General features: G+C 41.1%; 1 protein-coding gene across 1 annotated transcript in view; it reads left to right on the top strand.

The window, feature by feature from the left end:
* Positions 1–4,738: 4,738 nt before the first annotated feature.
* The window catches only part of cacna1ab (calcium channel, voltage-dependent, P/Q type, alpha 1A subunit, b), a gene marked incomplete at both ends in the record, with an annotated part of 173,777 nt that continues 159,145 nt past the window's right edge, over positions 4,739–19,370 (top strand). Inside the window, one exon of the mRNA XM_083906330.1 lies at positions 4,739–5,047. Coding sequence (XP_083762456.1) covers positions 4,739–5,047 — 309 coding nt within the window. The remainder of the gene's footprint in view (positions 5,048–19,370) is intronic.

Raw genomic sequence — 19,370 nt, 5'->3', positions numbered from 1 at the left:
ATGTTGTTGTATTAATGTTCTAGTAATTTAGCATTTTTGTAGCTTTTTTGTATTAGTGATTTTTGTATGCTTGGTCTATCTTAAATTGGTTTGCACATTTTGAATTTTTTTAATCAATTTTTTAGGGCTGTCAAAAGATTAAAATGATTTAGATTTAATCAGATTATTCACAGGGTAGCTGTGGATTAATCACGATTCATCACGATTAATTACCATTCGTAAATATGCCAGTAAAATTATAATTTTCTCTTTATATTGTTGTAGGAATGGAGAGATAAATAAAGTATGTGAAAATATTAATGCAAAAGATGTAAAAAAAAACTATACAAACTTAGTAAAAAATAAACATTACATTGTAAAGAACCCACATTATAAGACAATATAAATATAGATAAAAAATAAAAATAAAATATTGTAAATAACTTGAAAAAAAAAACACTGCACTGTAAATAACTCACATTATAAACAAAATATAAAGTATAGAAGTTAAATTATTTTCTTGGAGGAACTAAACCCACAGCAGGAAATTCCTCATCAGCACTTTGAAGCACTGCTTCTACTAGTTAGCGTTAGCGTCAGCTACCATTCTGATGCTAATGTTAGCTGCTGTTCAAGTCTGTGTCCCCGTTAGTTAGACAAAGTAACTGTTCAGTAACAGCAGTCATTTACTGTTAATGTTATGATTATATCATTATCTGCGCCAGTAGCGCCACTTACAACTGTGTGTCTTTCTTTCTTTTTTCTTCATCCTCTCTTTTTTCTTCCTCTTCTAACGACCTGATTGATAACTCCTCTTCATTTTCATTCAGCTTCATTTACAACTTGCAGAACGATAACTTCACACAGGTTAACGTGAGGTGACGTAGGGCCCCTTTAGGGAGGTTTCCTACTGAGATGTGTTGGGGGCCCCCTATCGGCTCGGGGCCCCAAGCAGTTGCCTGCCTTGCCTGTTCATAAACTGCACGTCTACCCATAGCGCAATGAAAGAGAGATGGTGCGTTAATGTGTAAAAAAAAAGAACGCGTTAATTCCACAAATTTATCATCCTGCGTTAACGTGTTAATTTTGACAGCCCTACTATTATTATGTCACTGCCTATGCATGGCTAAATGTTGTGTGTTTCTTTTTTCAAGTGTGCCACTTTAAAATAAATGTTTGTTACCTCACTGATAGCCAAAGTCTGGGTCCATCATCATTTATTAACTCCACTTTCATCAACGGGAAACACTGCAGAAATCTCTGTCATAATAAAGCCAGTACCATCGCAGATTCAAAAATACCAGATCTGAAATAGTGAGTCCACACTTTCTACTATGTTAGTGGTTAGAAACAATGGGGCTAGGACTGAGTTTTCTTGGCGATTTAGCAAAACTGACTCAAGTTACTCAAGTGACTCGCTTAACCCGAATCAGTTGAGTGAGTGACTCAGAATAACCCAAATCCTTCAAAAGAATCGAGTTTGCCAGGCCTAGTCTCTAGACCTGCCCTCTTAAGCAGCAGCACCGAGATCCTCCCAGTGGCATTGGCAGGTAGTGGCACCTCACTGGCAGTCCGTGACAGCCTGTGACAACTTCTGGCCTTTCCGTGGCATTTCCTGACACCTGTTCAGAAACACTCCTGCCGCTGCCAATAAAGGTGGGGGCCACATTTGTTGTTACGACAGTCACTTCCTCCATGGATCATGATGAATACAAAATAAAATTATTGGGGAAAAATCAACTACTTGTTTACTTATTTTAGTTTTGCATGATTTCTCTATGTTTTGTACTTCTTAATATTATCTAAATATACATTAATATCTGTTCCATAGCATAAATGTGAATATAAAATAGTGTACATATTGTACTATTCTTATTCTTATATTTAAAATTTCCCTGTGTTTGTATTATTCTTATCCTTTGTTACCTTAAGCAGTGACAGAGTGACAATGGACACTGACAGTGTTGGAAATATTGCTAATACAAAATACAATTATGAAAACATTTTAACATAACATTTCTTGACATAAGCAGCCATAATGTTTAATAATTAGGTGAGCATCTTTGCCTCCATTGCGTGTGTGGATGCAAAGAAAAGTAACTCTGCAATTTCTCCCACTGTGTTTGTTATACCTGGACTAGACAATTACTTTAAGGTGAAGTAAGTAGTTTATAGTGACATCTAGAGGAGAGGCTGAAATTTACAATGCAATCTCCTCTGCTCACCCCCTCCCTTCCCTGAGCGCTAAGGTATCTTCAGCCGGTCAAATGTCATCCTCGTCGTCTTTCTCCGTGTCAGCAGATGAGGTTCATGAGGAGAGGGAGAGGGCGAGCTACCGTTTGTCTATACAGGCTCCCGTAGAAACATGACGTCGTGGCAATGCAACAGCGGCTATGCGACCATGTTATTTTACATGACTTTTTGAAACACTACGAACATGAAACAAATAATATTATACAGCAACTAGACAATGCAGGAGCACATAATATGTATACAAAAGTAGATTTTGGGTTATAAAAAGCCATAAATACTACACAGTGTCCCTTTAAGTCCACAGAAATGATAATTTTTGAGAACTTTCTTTAAATGAAGTGCTAACATGAGCTAGTTTGTCAAATGGCAATTTCATATTCAGTTTGACTACTCAACTGCTACAGCTGTGGATATTATCAGACAAAGCTGAAACAATGTGTTCAAGGGGCCTCAATAAGTCACTGAAATCTACCTGAGCCAAATGTCACTTGTGACAAGTATTTTCAAAATGTATGATTAATAAAGGTAAAAGTCAAATTATTTACTTATTAACCCAAATGAGGGAAATGATAAACAAATGTGCCACTTTTGCAATGGCATTATCTTTTTAATTACTGAATCAGATTGGATTCAAAGTCTCTGTGGGTGAAGATAACGCCAACTGCGACTGACGGCCATACATCTCCGTCGTGCGCTATGAGGAGTGGGTAAGAGTGGGGGAGGCTCCGGGGAGGCGCCGTGCGTCGTCCGCCGCAAAGCTGTGCCACGGTCCTGCGCGCGGCGCTCGGTTTCCTTCACTGATCATGTGCTCAGTGCGCGCGGCTGAGGTGAACACTACAGAGCAGGAGAAGAGCTCCGCTCGTCGGGTTTCTCCATTTCCCGGGCTGATCACCACGGGATTTTAGCGTCCGGACTGACTGCGCGCTGGCTCACGTTCCCTTAAGGGGAGGGAAGAAAAAAACACAGAGGGGATAAAGAGTAATAGAGAGTGAGAGAGGGGGAGAGAGCGATTAGACGCTGGACTAGTGGGGCTCTGCGGGCTTGAGCGCCTCTCTCTTGTTCGGGAAGCCTCGGGGGCGATGCTGCTGGGCGGGGAAGGTGCACGGTTTCTGTCCGGTGGCGGACGAGAAGATTCGAGCCGGTGCTTCAACACAGCCGCGCCGCCGACGTCGTATTTTCCGACCCAGAATTGATGATGGTGATGATACTGCCTCCCCCAGTGGTCTTTCTCTGCTCCTCCGGATCCTACTCGTCCGGGATTCATCTTTTCCAAACGTTGGATTATAGATGACTGTTGTGGACATCATTTTTTTTTCTTTTCCTTCCCATTTCATCAACTCAATTGTCGTTTTCTCTCCCGGAGGGAAAAGTGGGGAGACAGAAAGACACACACTGATAGATTAAGGATTGGTGTATTTTCGACTCCCAAGTGCGCGCAATCACGCCCAAAATCAGTGAGCGACGCCTTGGTGAGGAGGAGGAGGGCGAGGAGGAGGAGGAGGAAAAAGAGGGGGGGGGATGCCGCACCGTTCATCACCAAATATCAACAAATGTCACCAGGCTCGGATTTTGGGGAAGCCCCCCTCAGTTGGCATTTGCGTGTAACACCAGTGGCCTGGAGGCTGTAGGAGAGGCGACAGCAGGGGGAGAGGGAGAGTTACTGAATCTGCCGCGCCGCACCAAACATTGCGGATATACGGCACAAGAAAAAAAAGAATTATTAAAGATTTTAACTCATATATATTTCTATTGTTATCTCGCAGGAAAGAAAGGGGGGGGCTGGAGAAGGAGGGAGGGAAGACAACTGCAGACCCTGTCAAGGTGCACTAGGCTGTTGGGAGAGAGAGAGAGAGAGAGAGAGAGAAAGAGAGAGAGAGAGGGAGGGAGGAGACACAGTCTCCAGCTGTAGCCTCTTCTTAGTTGCAAATGTTGTTTATATACATCCATATGGCGTGAATCTGGGTGATCGTTTTGGCTAGATCCATCTCACTCTAGTCTTGGAGAGATTTTCTTGACAACAAAAAAGAGAGAGACGAAGAGAGAGAGAGAGAGAGAGAGAGAGAATACCTTCCTTGCCAAATGAGAGAAAAACATTGATGCTCTGGCACGACACAGCATATTTGGCAGTGTGCTCACGTGCCAATAAATCCAATTTATTTATTTTTCCAGACATATACCACTGTTTCCCCCGTTCATATTCCAAACAAACAAGAAGAGACACAGCTCTCCCTCCCTTCAGCTCTCCTCCGTCCCGTCCCCCCCTACACACACACACACACACACATACACACACACACTCAAATGGAGATACCTTCTCGGTGGTGAAGATCTTGGGAGGGAGATACACATAGATAAATAGATAGACAATAGGAAACAGAGACAGTTAAAGGAGCCCAACTCCATCTTGCATGCGGAGCCGAGGCTGATGGGGTGGTGGCATGAGGAGGTGTCACTCTGAGGTTCCCCCCCGGCTCCTTCCTAACCTCTGGCGTTTGGTGTCGGCAGAATGGCGCGTTTTGGAGACGAGGTACCCAACAGGTACGGAGGAGGAGGTGGTGGTGGCGGGGGTGTCGGCGGACAAGGGGGGCCCGGCCGCGGCGGCAGCAGGCAAAGGGGCGCCCCCGGGGCGCAGCGGATGTACAAGCAGTCGATGGCCCAGAGAGCCCGGACCATGGCCCTGTACAACCCCATACCCGTCCGGCAGAGCTGCCTAACGGTCAACCGCTCCCTCTTCCTCTTCAGCGAAGACAACTTGGTGAGGAAATACGCCAAAAAGATCACCGAATGGCCATATCCTTTCATACTTCCTGTCAAGGTACACGCTCTGTGTGTGTGTGTGTGTGTGTGTGTGTGTGTGTTTGTGTGTGTTTTCTTGTACTCGTTTCTAGTTCCTCTTCAGGAAAATGTGTGTTATATACCAGTAGTCTTCATGGAGAACAAAACCTGGTCCTAATGAGCCAGACTCCCATTTCTGAGGCACTGGTGTATGAATTAAGATGTAAAATTGGAAAGATTAGCTTTGCAAACTTTGTGTTTGTGTACTTGTGATTGGTGCCTCTTAAGAACAATTTCTGGTACAAACTTTGACTTTTTCAGGACCACTTGTCCTCATGGGGATCAAAGCCCGATTCAAATGCGGAATAATGAGTAAGAGTAAATAGTTTTGTATGTTAAGAGTAAGTGTTGGGGTAAGCTTTTGGCTTGGCAAAGTCCTAACAAGAATAGCGCTCCAAACCTGTGTGTGTGTGTGTGAGATAGATAGATAGATAGATAGATAGATAGATAGATAGATAGATAGATAGATAGATAGATAGATAGATAGATAGATAGATAGATAGATAGATAGATAGACAGACAGACAGACTTGCTGAATGGCCTTTGGCTGCACTGCCACTGATGTAATGAGAGATGGATGTGGACAGTTATTCTGGTTGTCATGACACTGCCAATCACAATTGCATTGATGTTGCTGTTGAGTAAGGTGCATCTTAAATATGGGCTACAGTATTTAAAGGGACACTGTGTAGTATTTATGGGTTTATATGACCCAAAATCCACTTTTTTATACATATTATGTGCTCCTGCATTGTTGTATAATAGTCGCTGTATAATAGTTTATGTTTCATTTTCGTAGTGTTTCAAAAAGTCATGTAAAATAACATGGTCACGGGCCGCTGTTGCATTGCCACTGTATTAGCGATGACGCCATGTTTCTACTGGAGCCTGTATAGACAAACGTGAGAGAACAAATCAAGCGTCGCTTTACTTGTAGCGGAAGTCCCGCCTCCACTCTCTCCGCCTTTTCTGCTACAGCCGCGGTAGCTCGCCCTCTCCCTCGCCTCACGAACCTCATCTGCTGACACGGAGAAAGACGACGAGGACGACATTTGACCGGCTGAGGATACCGTAGCGCTCAGGGAAGGGAGGGGGTGAGCAGAGGAGCAGTTCTTTGTTGTAAATGTCAGCCTCTCCTCTAGATGTCACTATAAACTACTTACTTCACCTTTAACCTGAATGGCTCATATGGTAGTACCAGTGACGTGCAGTGAGGTTCATGACTGGGGAGGCACTTGTCGGATGCACAAATATATGAACCCAAAATTGAAGCTCATATTTAAATTTTGACATTAATTGAAACATTTAGTTATTAATATAGTATTTATTAATATATGGTCAAATTAGATTTTTTTGGCTGATCTCTTTTTTTATTTAATTGAAAGTCATGTATGGTCTTACCTTTATATGTCTATTGTAAGTCCATGCATATATATATATAGATAGATATATTTTGTTTACACAGGAGAAGAGCAGATAACAGGTGCATGTCGCTCGTCGTAGAACATCCACTCAGACAGTTTTTTTCGGGTGTCCCACTCCGTTTGAAAGGATGGGGTAACGTTCTTTCCTGTGGTCTGAAGTAATCCTCTCAGCTCCAACGTTGGTCTTCCTTTAGTTAATAACTCTTGTTTTGATTGAAACTCCAGATTTGTACATTTTCGGAATGTAAATGTGATATAAAAAAGAATGAAGAAGATGAATGCGGCCCAAGAATCTGAGGGCTCACAGGCGCCCTCTGCCATGAGTCAGTTGTACTGTTTGCCTCACCCTGTGACTTTTTATTGAGGTTTTCTGATAAATCTGCGAGCCTAAACACGTTACAGAAATATATTTAATACATTATTATGATTCTGGAAAGACAGAGAATACAACCAGAGTCTTTGAAATAATGTTATTTGTGATATACAGAGGTTTAGCGAAAGACTAATAGCATCGTGTAGTTTGTGAGGGATTACACGATCTACTGAGAGGCACGGCAAGGTGCGTCAGTCTGCGTCTGAAATAATTCAAATGTCAAAACATTGTATCTGGAGTAGAAAGATTATTATTTATTACTTATTTTAGTAGTTTTCTATCATTTTGATATAATTATGAATAGCAATATTCACTGAATCAAAAAGGGGGGGGCCCCTGCCAATCATAACATTTTAAATCTCTAGGACTTTAATGTAAGTTTAATTTAATTCAACCTGTGTGTGTGTGTGTGTGTGTGTGTGTGTGTGTGTGTGTGTGTGTGTGTGTGTGTGTGTGTGTGTGTGTGTGTGTGTGTGTGTGTGTGTGTGTGTGTGTGTTTGTGTGTCTGTGTGTGTGTGTGAGTTACAGTGCTACAGTCAGAGCTGAGTGCTGATGTCAGCATTGTGAAGACTTAAGCACCATGCAACCAGAAGGAAGGGGAAATGACTCTCTTGCTCTCGCACTCTCTAATTATTACTGACTATATATGGACAGCCAGTGGCTGTTGTACAGGACAGCAGTGGAAAAAGCGGTAGTTGTCAGGACAGGTCAGTCTGCTGCTCTTACAACCTGGAATACTTCACACTACAAAGTCCTGGTTTTAAGAAAACAAAAACTGTTAATATTAACTTACAGTGTTGTTTAAGCACTTATTTTATTGCCTGGGGGCTGAGTTTTTGTTTGTTTATAAGTTTTGTCTTTCATGTTTATTAGATGGTCAGCAGAGAACTGGCTGAAAATTAAGATTTGACAAACATCCAAGGTCTCAGGACTGAGTGGAATTGTGGATGTTACAGTAACACAATAACTACATTTTCATTTTAAAATGGCATTCTAAAATGAACATAGTCTGTGTCCAGAGAAGTGTTCAATGGACATGCATGCAGCACTATAATCTGTAGCAATAAAAGTGAAAAGTAAGAGCATAGATCTCTTATATCACAGTGAAATAATACACTTTTTTGCACGATAATATTACATACAATTCAAAGAGTAGATGCAAAGTTTGTGCCGGTGGCTCGCATCAATCCCGTAAATCCTGAGATGTGAAATGTGCTTTGTATTCTTCACTTGCTTGAGTTGAAATATTTGACCTCAGTGGAAACACATTTCTCCACAGGTTTGTTGTGAAATAAGAAATAATTCCAATGTCAAAACATTGTATCTGGAGTAGAAAGAGTATTATTTATTACTTATTTTAGTAGTTTTGTATCATTTTGATATAATTATGAATAGCAATATTCACTGAATCAAAAATGCAATATTCATGCTCGTCCCCAGTATATAAATTGGGGTTAGGGCTGAAACTAAAGATTTTTTTTTATTAATCTGTCGATTATTTTCTCGAGTATTTGAGTTCTTGTTTGTTCCGGAAAATGTCTATCATTGTTTCCCAAATGTTCTAAAAAAAATTGTCCACAAACCAAAATTATTCAGTTTTAACGATTTCTTTGTGACATGGAGCAAAGAATCCAGAACTTCACATTTTTTCACATTTAAGAAGCTGAAAAATCAGAGAAACTTGTTTTCAAGATTCAGATTCAAGATTCAAGATGCTTTATTTATCCCGAGGGAAATTATTGTGCAACAATTGGGAGGTAAAAGTGTAGATGTACAAGAGTTAAAAGATACATAAAATAAAATAAAATAAAATAAAAATAAAACAAAAAAATAAAAAATAAAAGTAAAATAAACAAATAAGACAAATGCAACAAAGTGCCAAACAGAAGGAAAAAGACATACAACAGTAACTTACAACAGTAACTTAAATGCAACAATGCCACAAAAAAGAAGAATCAAAAAAGAATCACAGTCAACGTAGGTATATATAATATACAGCAGTACGCACGGAAATAAAATAAGTACAACTAAATATGGTGAGCAAATGTTGAAAGTGATAAACAGTGATAAGGTGACTAATGTTATCAGCATAGTGCAAACAAAGTAAAGTGATGAAGTGATATAGGTAAAGTGACATTGGATCAGGACACAGTGTCTCCACTGTTCCTAATGCGGCCAGAAGTAGCTAAATTAAACAACCTGATGGCCACAGGAAGAAAAGACTTCCTCTGGCGTTCTGTGTTACACCGGGGGAGAATGAGTCTGTTGCTGAAGGTGCTTCTGCTCGAAGTCAGCAGCTGGTGGAGAGGGTGAGAGTTGTTGTCCAGGATACTGTGCAGTTTACACAGCATCCTCCTCTCAGACACCACCACCAAAGAATCCAGCTGGACCCCCAGGACGGAGCCAGCCTTCCTGATGATCCTGCTGAGCTTGTTGGCATCTGCTGCCCTCAGCCTGCTGCCCCAGCACACAACAGCAAAGAAGATGGCACTGGCTACCACCGACTGGTAGAACATCCTCAGCATGGTGTTACATACGTTGAATGACCGGAGCCTCCTCAGGAAATAGAGACGACTCTGGCCCTTCTTGTACACAGCCTCAGTGTTCTTGGCCCAGTCCAGTTTATTGTCCAGGTATACTCCAAGGTACTTGTAATCCTGGACAACATCAACAGTCACACCGTTGATGGAGATGGGTGTGGGGGTAGATTTCCTCCTGCGGAAATCTACCACTAGCTCCTTAGTCTTGGTGGAGTTGAGAATCAGATGATTAGCTCCACACCAGTCGACGAAGGAGTCCACGACGCCCCTGTACTCCTCCTCCTTCCCCTCACTGACACAGCCAACAATTGCAGAGTCATCAGCAAACTTCTGCAGGTGGCAGGACTCAGAGAGGAACTGAAAGTCTGAGGTGTACAGGGTGAACAGAAAGGGGGAAAGAACAGTTCCCTGTGGAGCCCCAGTGCTGCTGACCACAGTATCAGACACACCATCCTGCATCTGACATACTGTGGTCGACCCGTCAAGTAGTCCGTAATCCAGGAAACCAGGGGAGGGTCCACCTGCATCGCCGTCAGCTTACTCCCCAGCAGAGCAGGCCGGATGGTATTGAACACACTGGAGAAGTCCATGAACATGATTCTCACAGTGCATCCCGGTCTGTCCAGGTGGGCGCAGGCACGGTGGAGCAGGAAGATGATGGCGTCCTCCACACCCAGTCTCGGCTGGTAGGCAAACTGTAGAGGGTCTAGTGATGAGCTGACCAGGGGCCGAAGAAGTGACAGGACCAGCCTCTCCAGGGACTTCATCAAGTGTGACGTCAGCGCCACCGGTCTGTAGTTTTTGGAGGTGCTGGGACGCACCTTCTTCGGTACTGGTACCAGGCAGGATGTCTTCCACAGCACCGGGACCCTCTCCAGACTCATGCTGAGGTTGAAGATGTACTGCAGTACTCCGCTCAGCTGGGTCGCACATGTTTTTACTTACCACTCAAACAGATCAAATTGATTCATCCTGACAGCTAATAAACAACAAGGGGCTGTCAATATATAACTAAAGATTACACTTAACCAAAGTCAGGAACTCTTAATCAGTCAAATGTCAGACATGTCACCTGATCCTTCCTCACAAAGCCTAACCCTAAATAAAAACATTTCATGGAAAATATCAACTTTGTAAAAAAGCTTTTATTTTACTTTACACTCTAAAGGTGTACACACAGAATCAAGTGTTATTTTCAGTCACTGATAATGTTAGATGAATAAACTGTACCTGTAAGTCCTATTTTTTAACAATAAGCAACAGTTCCCAGTAACTAGTTACTAATAACAGATAACTGGGGCCCGGTTTGGTGCCAACACTCAATGCTGTTGAAGTCTGACTGTATCTGGTCATGGAAAGTCATGGCGAGCTCAACAGTGAATGGACAAATGTGGCAACAAAAAAACCACACGTTATTTCAATGAGTCAATGGAACAGTGGGTGTACGCTGGGCTTCTGCATGATGATTGGAGGAACTGTCTGAAAGGTGGAACCAGTATTTGATTGACAGTGTTGCAGAAACATACACAACGTGAACGTGTATGTTCAGAATGTACTGTATGTACAGCCTTTTCTGCCTCAGTACTGTGTGGATTTTGTGAGGGAAGTCCACTTATACACTGTGAATATAAACACTGTAATAGAAAAGTGGATTGGCTTGCTTTGTGTAAATGTTATTTGCATATTTTGGCATATACTGTAGTGTAGGGCTGAACAATGAATCAAATTTTATCCTAGTTGCAATACAGCTTACTGCAATTTCAAGACACAATATTTATAATATAATATTTGTTCAACCCAAAATCTAATTTTATATGAATTATTATTACACATCTTATTCTACAGACTGAACCACTCTGTCAGACAAACGAATATATGTTACAGGCTAAACCTGGTGTTTATAACTTGTGTGTGTGTGAGGAGCTGTGAATGTGCGTGTGTGTGCTGTAGGAGGTTCGCGTACTGTGACGTCAGAGAGGTGCGTAGGCGACAGGCTATATGACCTGCGTATTGTATTTTATTTTGAATGGGGGGCGGAAGTGTTTTACTTTGAGTCTGTGTCGGACTTCCTGTCTGGTGCGATCTGCTCTGACGCGACTCAGCAGTGACAACAGCAAAAATAGAACTGCTACCTATGGATAGCGCTGCGGCGCAGCGAGCCGCTTCTGGGACGCTACTGAGACGTTCCGCAGCGCGTCTGGTGGAAATGCTCTCATTTGTTAGAATGAAAGCGATTTGCAACGGCGACCGCGCCGCTGACGTTCCGCGGCTGTAACACGTCCAGTGGAAATCCAGGGTTACGTTACTAGTTGAGGCAACAGCTTGTGAAAAAAACTACAAGGTTTGCTCGGCCAAAAAGAATGGGGTTAAAATGGGTTCACGTTAACGTGTTAATTAAGGGTTTAACTGACAGCGCTAGTTTACACTAATTGTCAAGCATTTTATATCATCATTGTTCTTCCCTCTCTCTTTAGATGATAACACCCCCCTTCACAATCTCCCCAATCATTCCAGAGTGGTCTTCAGAAAAATGCTATTCACAGCATTGCTCAAAATGACTATTTATTTCATATCACAATTTTCTGTAAATCACAGCTGTATGCAGAAAGTCAAAGCAATGTCAGTTTTTTTCAGCCGTAATGCTCTTCCTGGTTTTGAAAGTAAACTGAGCATATCCCGGTATGCTGCCATCTGTACAGGCTGTGTTGGCTGTGGCATCTTCCACCAGAGACCCAGATGACTTCATGATTCCTCCCCTCCTGCTCCGTTTCTCCTCCTCTTTTCTCTTCTTCTCCACTGCCTTTCTCCCCCTTTCTATCATGCTTTAAATCTTCTTAGTTCCATGTTCTTTCTGTCATGCATTTCTCCTTATTTGTTTTAAATCATCTGTCACTTTTAGTTTGACAGGATGTGTTTACTGTAGTGGCAACATTGTTTGTGGTTGAGGTTGTGAGCTTATTAAGGAAAAGCAATTCAACAAAAGACTAAATCTTAACTTTTAATATTTAACAAGAAAATGATTGTAGAATAATCTTAGATGAGATGATATATATACAAACAGGAGTTAAACCGTCGTTCTTGTCCTGTCAAGAGCTTTAGTAATAAGGAAAAAACATATAATATATATAAATATAGAAAAAATAATCTAATATTAAATAATTATTTTGCGCCCTCTTTGGAGAGAGTGTGTGGATCTTTCTAGCAGTTATTGAGCGTGTGCAGTGCGAAATCAAAGTGTGATTGTCATCAAAGCTTTGTTAATCAAAGGAAGGCAAAGGTAAATCTGACAATAACCAAACTGTGGCTGTACTTAACAAAGACAGAGACAGACACAGATCTCACTCCTGCTCGGTGAGTGGACTCGTGAGCAATTTAAGCTAGCAATCTTTATGCTAACGTGTTAGCAGACTTCATCATCACAAAAACAACAGATGGTTTATTCAGTGGCCAAAAGAGAGCAGGACAGACACAGTAGTTGTCTGAGATGATGATGTGATGCCAGAACCACTCTATCTCCTTATGGGTGAGTTCATGAACGTGGTTAATCTATGTAACGTTAGTGTTCAGTCACATGCAGGGACGTTTTTTCTTTTAATAATCCACAGTGCGTTTCAGAACAAGGCTGCATTGTTATTAACCAGCTAGAAACGTGCTGATGTGCTTGAATCATGTGTGAATGACACAGCTTTGTGTATGAAGTATTGACTGTGATGCTAATGATTTAGCAACGAGCTGAGAGTTATTAGCGCATCATCAGCTCATTCAGTAACAGACTGATCCATCCATACTACACCACAGAGCCACTTCAATGTATTACATTAGCTTCTTACAGCAGCAAGGCAGTTTGATTTGATGTTAGAAATATGTCTATCTTTGATCCTTCTCTCTTAAATCATTTAAACTTTATTTCACATCTTAATTATCACCGTGTTTGTCTCCTATATGATATTATTTAACTGAAATTTCTTATTCAAACGACCAATCATTTATAAAGGAAAGTCATGAAAATTTACAGGGGTGCCCAAACTTTTGCATATCACTGTATGACTACACGAGTGTTAAGACAAGAAATAATAACACGCATTTATACGTGTTAGCTGTTTATGGCTCGTAGCAGCAGACGGCAGTCTTTTGACGCTACGTTTGTTAGCTTGTTTGCTAACATTGTTGATGTTTGTATCGCTCAGGGTTTAACTGCAGGTTCAACTTCACACAAATCAGACAATTGAACTGCTTTGTGTAAGAGAGTATTGGAAGATGCATTTAGTAACACATCTAAAGATCCAATTCTGCACTTTCTTTTACACTTAATGAATAATTTGACTGCCGCCATTTTGGTGTCTGTTTCCCTATAGAGTAGATACAATGTGTGAACATGTTATGCTCTTCAGTATTTGGATTCTACAAAATTACAATCCTACTTATTTTGCTGTTCACGTGTTCTTTCAAGGTCCCAATTGACAGCTGAGTGACACAGTTTTAGCGTTTGTTTGAGTGGCTGTGTGGTTAAAATGACCCTGGAATGGAAAATAGTAAAGATTAAAATAATATTACGGATCATAAAAAAAAGACTGGCATTACCTTACTTGAATCTTTGTCATATTTACAACATCCACATTGTTGGAAAGCTTAGAAATCACACTTTCACAATCTGTAAATAATTCAAAATGTCCCTCTGTAGACTTGTGACCGGTTTTGCCATGGCTGGACACATTTCATCCAATGCATGTAGTCCATGCATTGATGTGTTGTGTAAACTATTTGCAGATTCAGGGAGAACTAAATAATAAAGTAAGAACAAAAGGGTTAAGTAAAAATAAATATAATATATTTATTTTTACTTTATGATACTGGGTTAGGGTTAGGGTAATAATACTTTTATGATAAAGAAGTATTTCAGCATATTGTGAGTGATGAGTGAGTGAGCATTGTGTGAGAGTTTTGTGTCGAGTTAAATGCTGCAGTAAGGTCTGCTGTGTAAACTGTAGAATGTTAAATGTGCTTTAAATGTGCATGTAGCATCTGCAGCAGTGGCGATTGCTCTAAAACAGCAATGGAAGCTCAGCTTCCTCTAAAAGGTCAAATGTGTTTCAATACTAAACGTGTGCTAGAATGCGAGTTGATTGAATATTTCAGTAGTTAGTTCAGAATCAGCTGTTTATTTAGGGTACGACACAGAATAGTTCTTTTCCACTGCAGTGAGGTGATTGGACAAATGCAGCAAAAACGTCACTTACTTCCTTCCATTGGGCGAGTGCAGAAGCGGGGCTTCTGCATGATGATTGGAGGAACTATCTGAAAGGCGGAACCAGTTTTAATACACAACGTGTATGTTCAGAATGTACTGTATGTATAACTGGAATGAGCGTGCCCTGTTTTAAAGACCAGCAACTTGATCTGCATCTGATGGACCGATTAGCAGTTACAGAAACATTAACTTAATAATACAAATCCATGCTTTAACAAATACTGTATATAATGCATAGACATACACATACATGTGCAAGTGAACAGTAACAGTCATGACAAAACCCCTAAAGTATGGTTTTATATCACCCCTCAACAGCCATCCTCTTCCCCACACACACGCTTTGAGGGAAAAGATTCGGGACCTAGTATGTGTGTGTGTTTATGGGTGGGTGATACTGTAGCACCTGTCCAGCAGGACCACCTCAGATGGGCTCTGCTGCATCTCTCCGCATAACAAGCACGCACACACACACACACACACACGCACACTCACACACACACACACACACACACACCATTTGGTATATTCATGCTCCAGTGTGCAATTTCTCTCTCTCTCTCGCTCTCTCTCTCTCTCTCATGACTGTTACATGCTATATATTATAACTTAAGGCCAGTTCACACTCCAACTATCCCCCAAGCTAAAAACACCTGTGAGTGGGTTAGTAAGTAATCAGTATACAGTCAGAAAAGATTCCTTTACAGTAAGACTGGTTGATAATATGCTTTACAAAAAAAGTGTATATTTTTAGTTTATATCCTGATGAGATATATACAGTCAGGTCCATAAATATTGGAACATCAACATCATTCTCTTCTTTTTGGCTCTATACGCCACTACAGGTGAACGGTGTAGGAATGAAACCATTGGTGAGCCTCAAAAACAGGAAGAGAAGATTGGAATTTGCCCAACAACACCTAAAATGGTGTTAATGTTACAATTCTGGAAGGACATCCTATGGACAGATGAGACCAAGTTTAACTTGTACCACAGTGATGGGAAAATAACAGTGTGGTGAAGAAAAGGATATCCTTGTGATCAAAAACATACCACCTCACCTAATCAGTGAAGCACGGTGGTTGTAGTGTCATGGTGTCGGCATGTATGGCTGCCAATGGAACTGGTTCCCTTGTATTTATTGATGTAACATGTAAAATGTCTTATATGTGACACTGCCCAACAGCAAACTCCAATACTTATTGACCTAAATAAATTTGTTAAAAGACTTCTTTTTTTGACTAAAACTAGGCTAAAACCCTTTTGTGTTTTTGTTGACTAAAACTGGACTAAAACTATCACATATAGAAGTGACTAAAACTAATAAGCATTTTAGTCCAAAAGACTACGACTAAATCGAAGACATTACTTTACTTTTGTTTGTTTGTTTTGACAGATTTCCATTCAATTAATGGCCTGTGTGTGTGTGTGTATCAGGGGCATTTTATGCCAGCACACTATACTAAAACGCCTTAACCGTGTCACCTACGTCTGCATAAAGACTGTAAAACACATGTCCGATACACGTGCATACAGACACGCGTATTGTGGGAACACCAAATAATGAAGGGTGACGGGTGATAAGGTGTAATGCCACGTGCAAATGCAGCGTGCGTCTGTGCGCACACTTGTCTCAATGTATTGACCAACTCTTCTGAATGAACCACGTCATCAATCTTCACAGAGTTAGTCAAGGTGGTTGGATTTGAAGCATAAGCAGATCTTAAAGACAATACTTATCTCTCCAGCTCTCTCTTTTTCGGGACAGTGTGCACGTACAATAATCATTTAAATAAAATGAAAAGTTGGGTGTCAGTACATTGAGACGAGCGTGTGCACAGACGTCCGCTGTGTTCGTGCGGAGGTACCAAATTATTAAAACCCCATTTAATTTTAGTTATATGTCACTACAGATCTAAAAAGAACTTGTTTTGAAAAAAAAAAAAAAAGTATGATAACTCGCTGTAAATCGATGCTCCCTGTGCAGTGCGTAATAACAACTCTGTGACTCTGCAGCGTCTTCAGTTACGCAGCGCCATAGCTCTGGCTTACCTTGGTCAATTATGGTGATTGACAGCTCGTTTTAAACCTCTAAACCAATAGAATCAGACCCCGGTCTCCAAATGCATGTGAATCACTTCATTAGTGAGTCAAAAGGACATAAATGCATATGATGCATTTGTGCGGACATTCGCCCTTCTCTAATCAGAACGATCTTATGTCGCTCTGTAATGATCAATCAGACCGGGATCTGTTCCCAAAGCATGCTGGGAAGTGTAGTTCTTCATTAGAAGTGGTTTTGTTCCGGTGGAAATAACTTATTTTGATAAACAGCAAATGTAAGACGACATTTCTGCTTGTATTTCTTGAAAGTCAGTTGTTGTTTTGCTCTTATTTTGGGGCTGGATCCGTGAATCTTGGTTGTGGAGTGATAAAAATGGTACCGTTGGAATCTGTAGATTCTCAGCTGTCCTGTCGACACGTGTTTTTTTGTTTACATAATCACGCTGACGCTCCGGTGCCGCTTTTCAAGGAGTGCGCTGTGAAGTTTTTTTTCTGCTCCTGCTGTTTGATCCATTGGTGGTTTAACTGTGTTTCGTGAACATAACTTTATGGTTTATATGAGGTTTTAGCTGAGTGTCTGACCTTTCTGTGGGTATGCAGCATGTCTGTGTTTGTTAAAGTTAGACATGGTTTTATAACGCTTTTGTCGACTGACGCTGCCCCTGATCCCGGGGGCAACCGTGAAGAAGAGATTAAGGAAATGGTCTGTATTTATATAGCACTTTTCTAGTCTCGATGACCACTCAAAGCTGCTTTGCAATTCACCCAGTCATGCAGCACATTTTCTGTCACTTATCTTTCATATCCATTCACTGTTCTGCTGGCACAGCTGTCAGGAGCAATGTGGGGTTAAGTGTCTTGCCCACGGACACATAGGCATGTAGTGTTTTTCAAACAGTGTGCCATGGAAGATCGTCAGGTGTGCCGTGAGAAATTATCCCATTTCACCTAATCGGTATAAAAACATTTTTTGAAAACAAATAATAGGGGACCGCGGTTGGTGTAGTGGTTAGCACTCTTGCCTTTGCAGCAAGAAGACCCGGGTTCCTGGGTTCGAGCCCCGTTTAGAACATATTCGGAACAAGGGCCTTTCTGCAAGGAGTTTGCATGTTCTCCCGTGTGTGCGTGGGTTTTCTCCGGGTTCTCCGGCTTCCTCCCACAGTCCAAAAACATGCGATATGGGGATTAGGTGAATTGGTCACTCTAAATTAACCGTAGGTGTGAGTGAATGGTTGTTTGTCTCTATATGTGGCCCTGTGATGGACTGGCGAACTGTCCAGGGTGACTAAATTGTTAATATAGGCTACAGAGTATCATTTTTTAAACATTTTTGTTTGGTGGTGTGCCTCGAGATTTTTTCAATGAAAAAAATGTACCTTCAAAAGGTTGAAAAACTGACTAGCGGAGCCAAGAATCAAACCCCCAACCTTTGAGTTGAAGGACCACTTGCTCACCCAGTAGAAGTAGACGTTCACCATTATGTTTGTGCAACACTTTGGCATGGTGAATGGTTTGGCATTTATGGTCAGTAGTTTGGTAGATAACTTAGATAACAAAGATAACATGGCTATTAGAAAAACAGGTAGATGAAGTTGAAGCAAAAGGCTTTTATTGAACAATAATTGTGTTTCAATTTGTTGAAAACAAACCTCAGCAGACCCTGTCGCACCGGAGAAGTGACTGAGCTGTTTCATGCCAGTATGAGGATGTCAGTCATCTCAGGTAAACAGCTAATCATGATTAAGTGTCGTCAGTGCTCTGAGTTGGTGTCCCAAGTATACTTGTATAATTAAAACTGGGTTATATAACTTTTATTGATTAATTTGTTCATTTCGTCCTCACTGAGCAACAGCACAAAATAATAAAAATATCAACATATGTTACATGAGGCCATTTCCTCATGGCCTCCACCCACACGAATGTAGAACCTTACCTGCCACTTGTGGATAGTTTTCAGTGTGTCCATGATATTGTCAAACAGGCAGGACTTGGGGCTTCTTTTCACAACCAAGTCAAATCCAAACGGACTGTGATCACTGATTGTATATATATATATATGTATAAAAAAATATTCTTCCAGTTTGAAAAGTGAAACCTATGAAGTAGGACGGAAGTAGCAATCAGCCTCAGGGGGGTGACTGTGCTGAGTGTCTGCACCTCGCTTGATCTACTGATGAGATAATGGTCTCAATTAATAGTTTGAAGTCTTCTGCCAAAATATATGATTTCAAATAGTGTATGTCTGCTTTTATACACATTCTATTCATGTGATAAAGTAAGTGTGTTTTAATGGAGAGCATATTGAGGGAAAACCATGATTTTGTTCCCCTCGTCATTCATGATCACCCTCAAAAACGGCACAAGCAGTCACAACATTATTTATAACAAAATAAATAATGACATATTTTCATTTCAGAAAATATATTCCATATAACGCATCATTCAGAATGCAGATTTGTTGTGTGTCAGTCATTTTTGAGGAGACTGTGTTGGAACAGGACAAAGAGAACTCGACTGAGGTTGAAAAAGACAGAGGGAAATGAAACAAAAACGGAGGTGTGACAAGAAGAATGTGGAAATGTAGAGACAGAGAGATGGATGGAGATTGAGATGGGGAGAAAAGAGGGGAATTGGAGAGCGCGATAGAAGTGGAG

This window comes from Microchirus variegatus (genome assembly GCF_963457635.1).
Source record: "Microchirus variegatus genome assembly, chromosome: 19".
Taxonomy (NCBI): domain Eukaryota; kingdom Metazoa; phylum Chordata; class Actinopteri; order Pleuronectiformes; family Soleidae; genus Microchirus; species Microchirus variegatus.
This window is presented reverse-complemented; position numbering and strand designations above follow the sequence as displayed.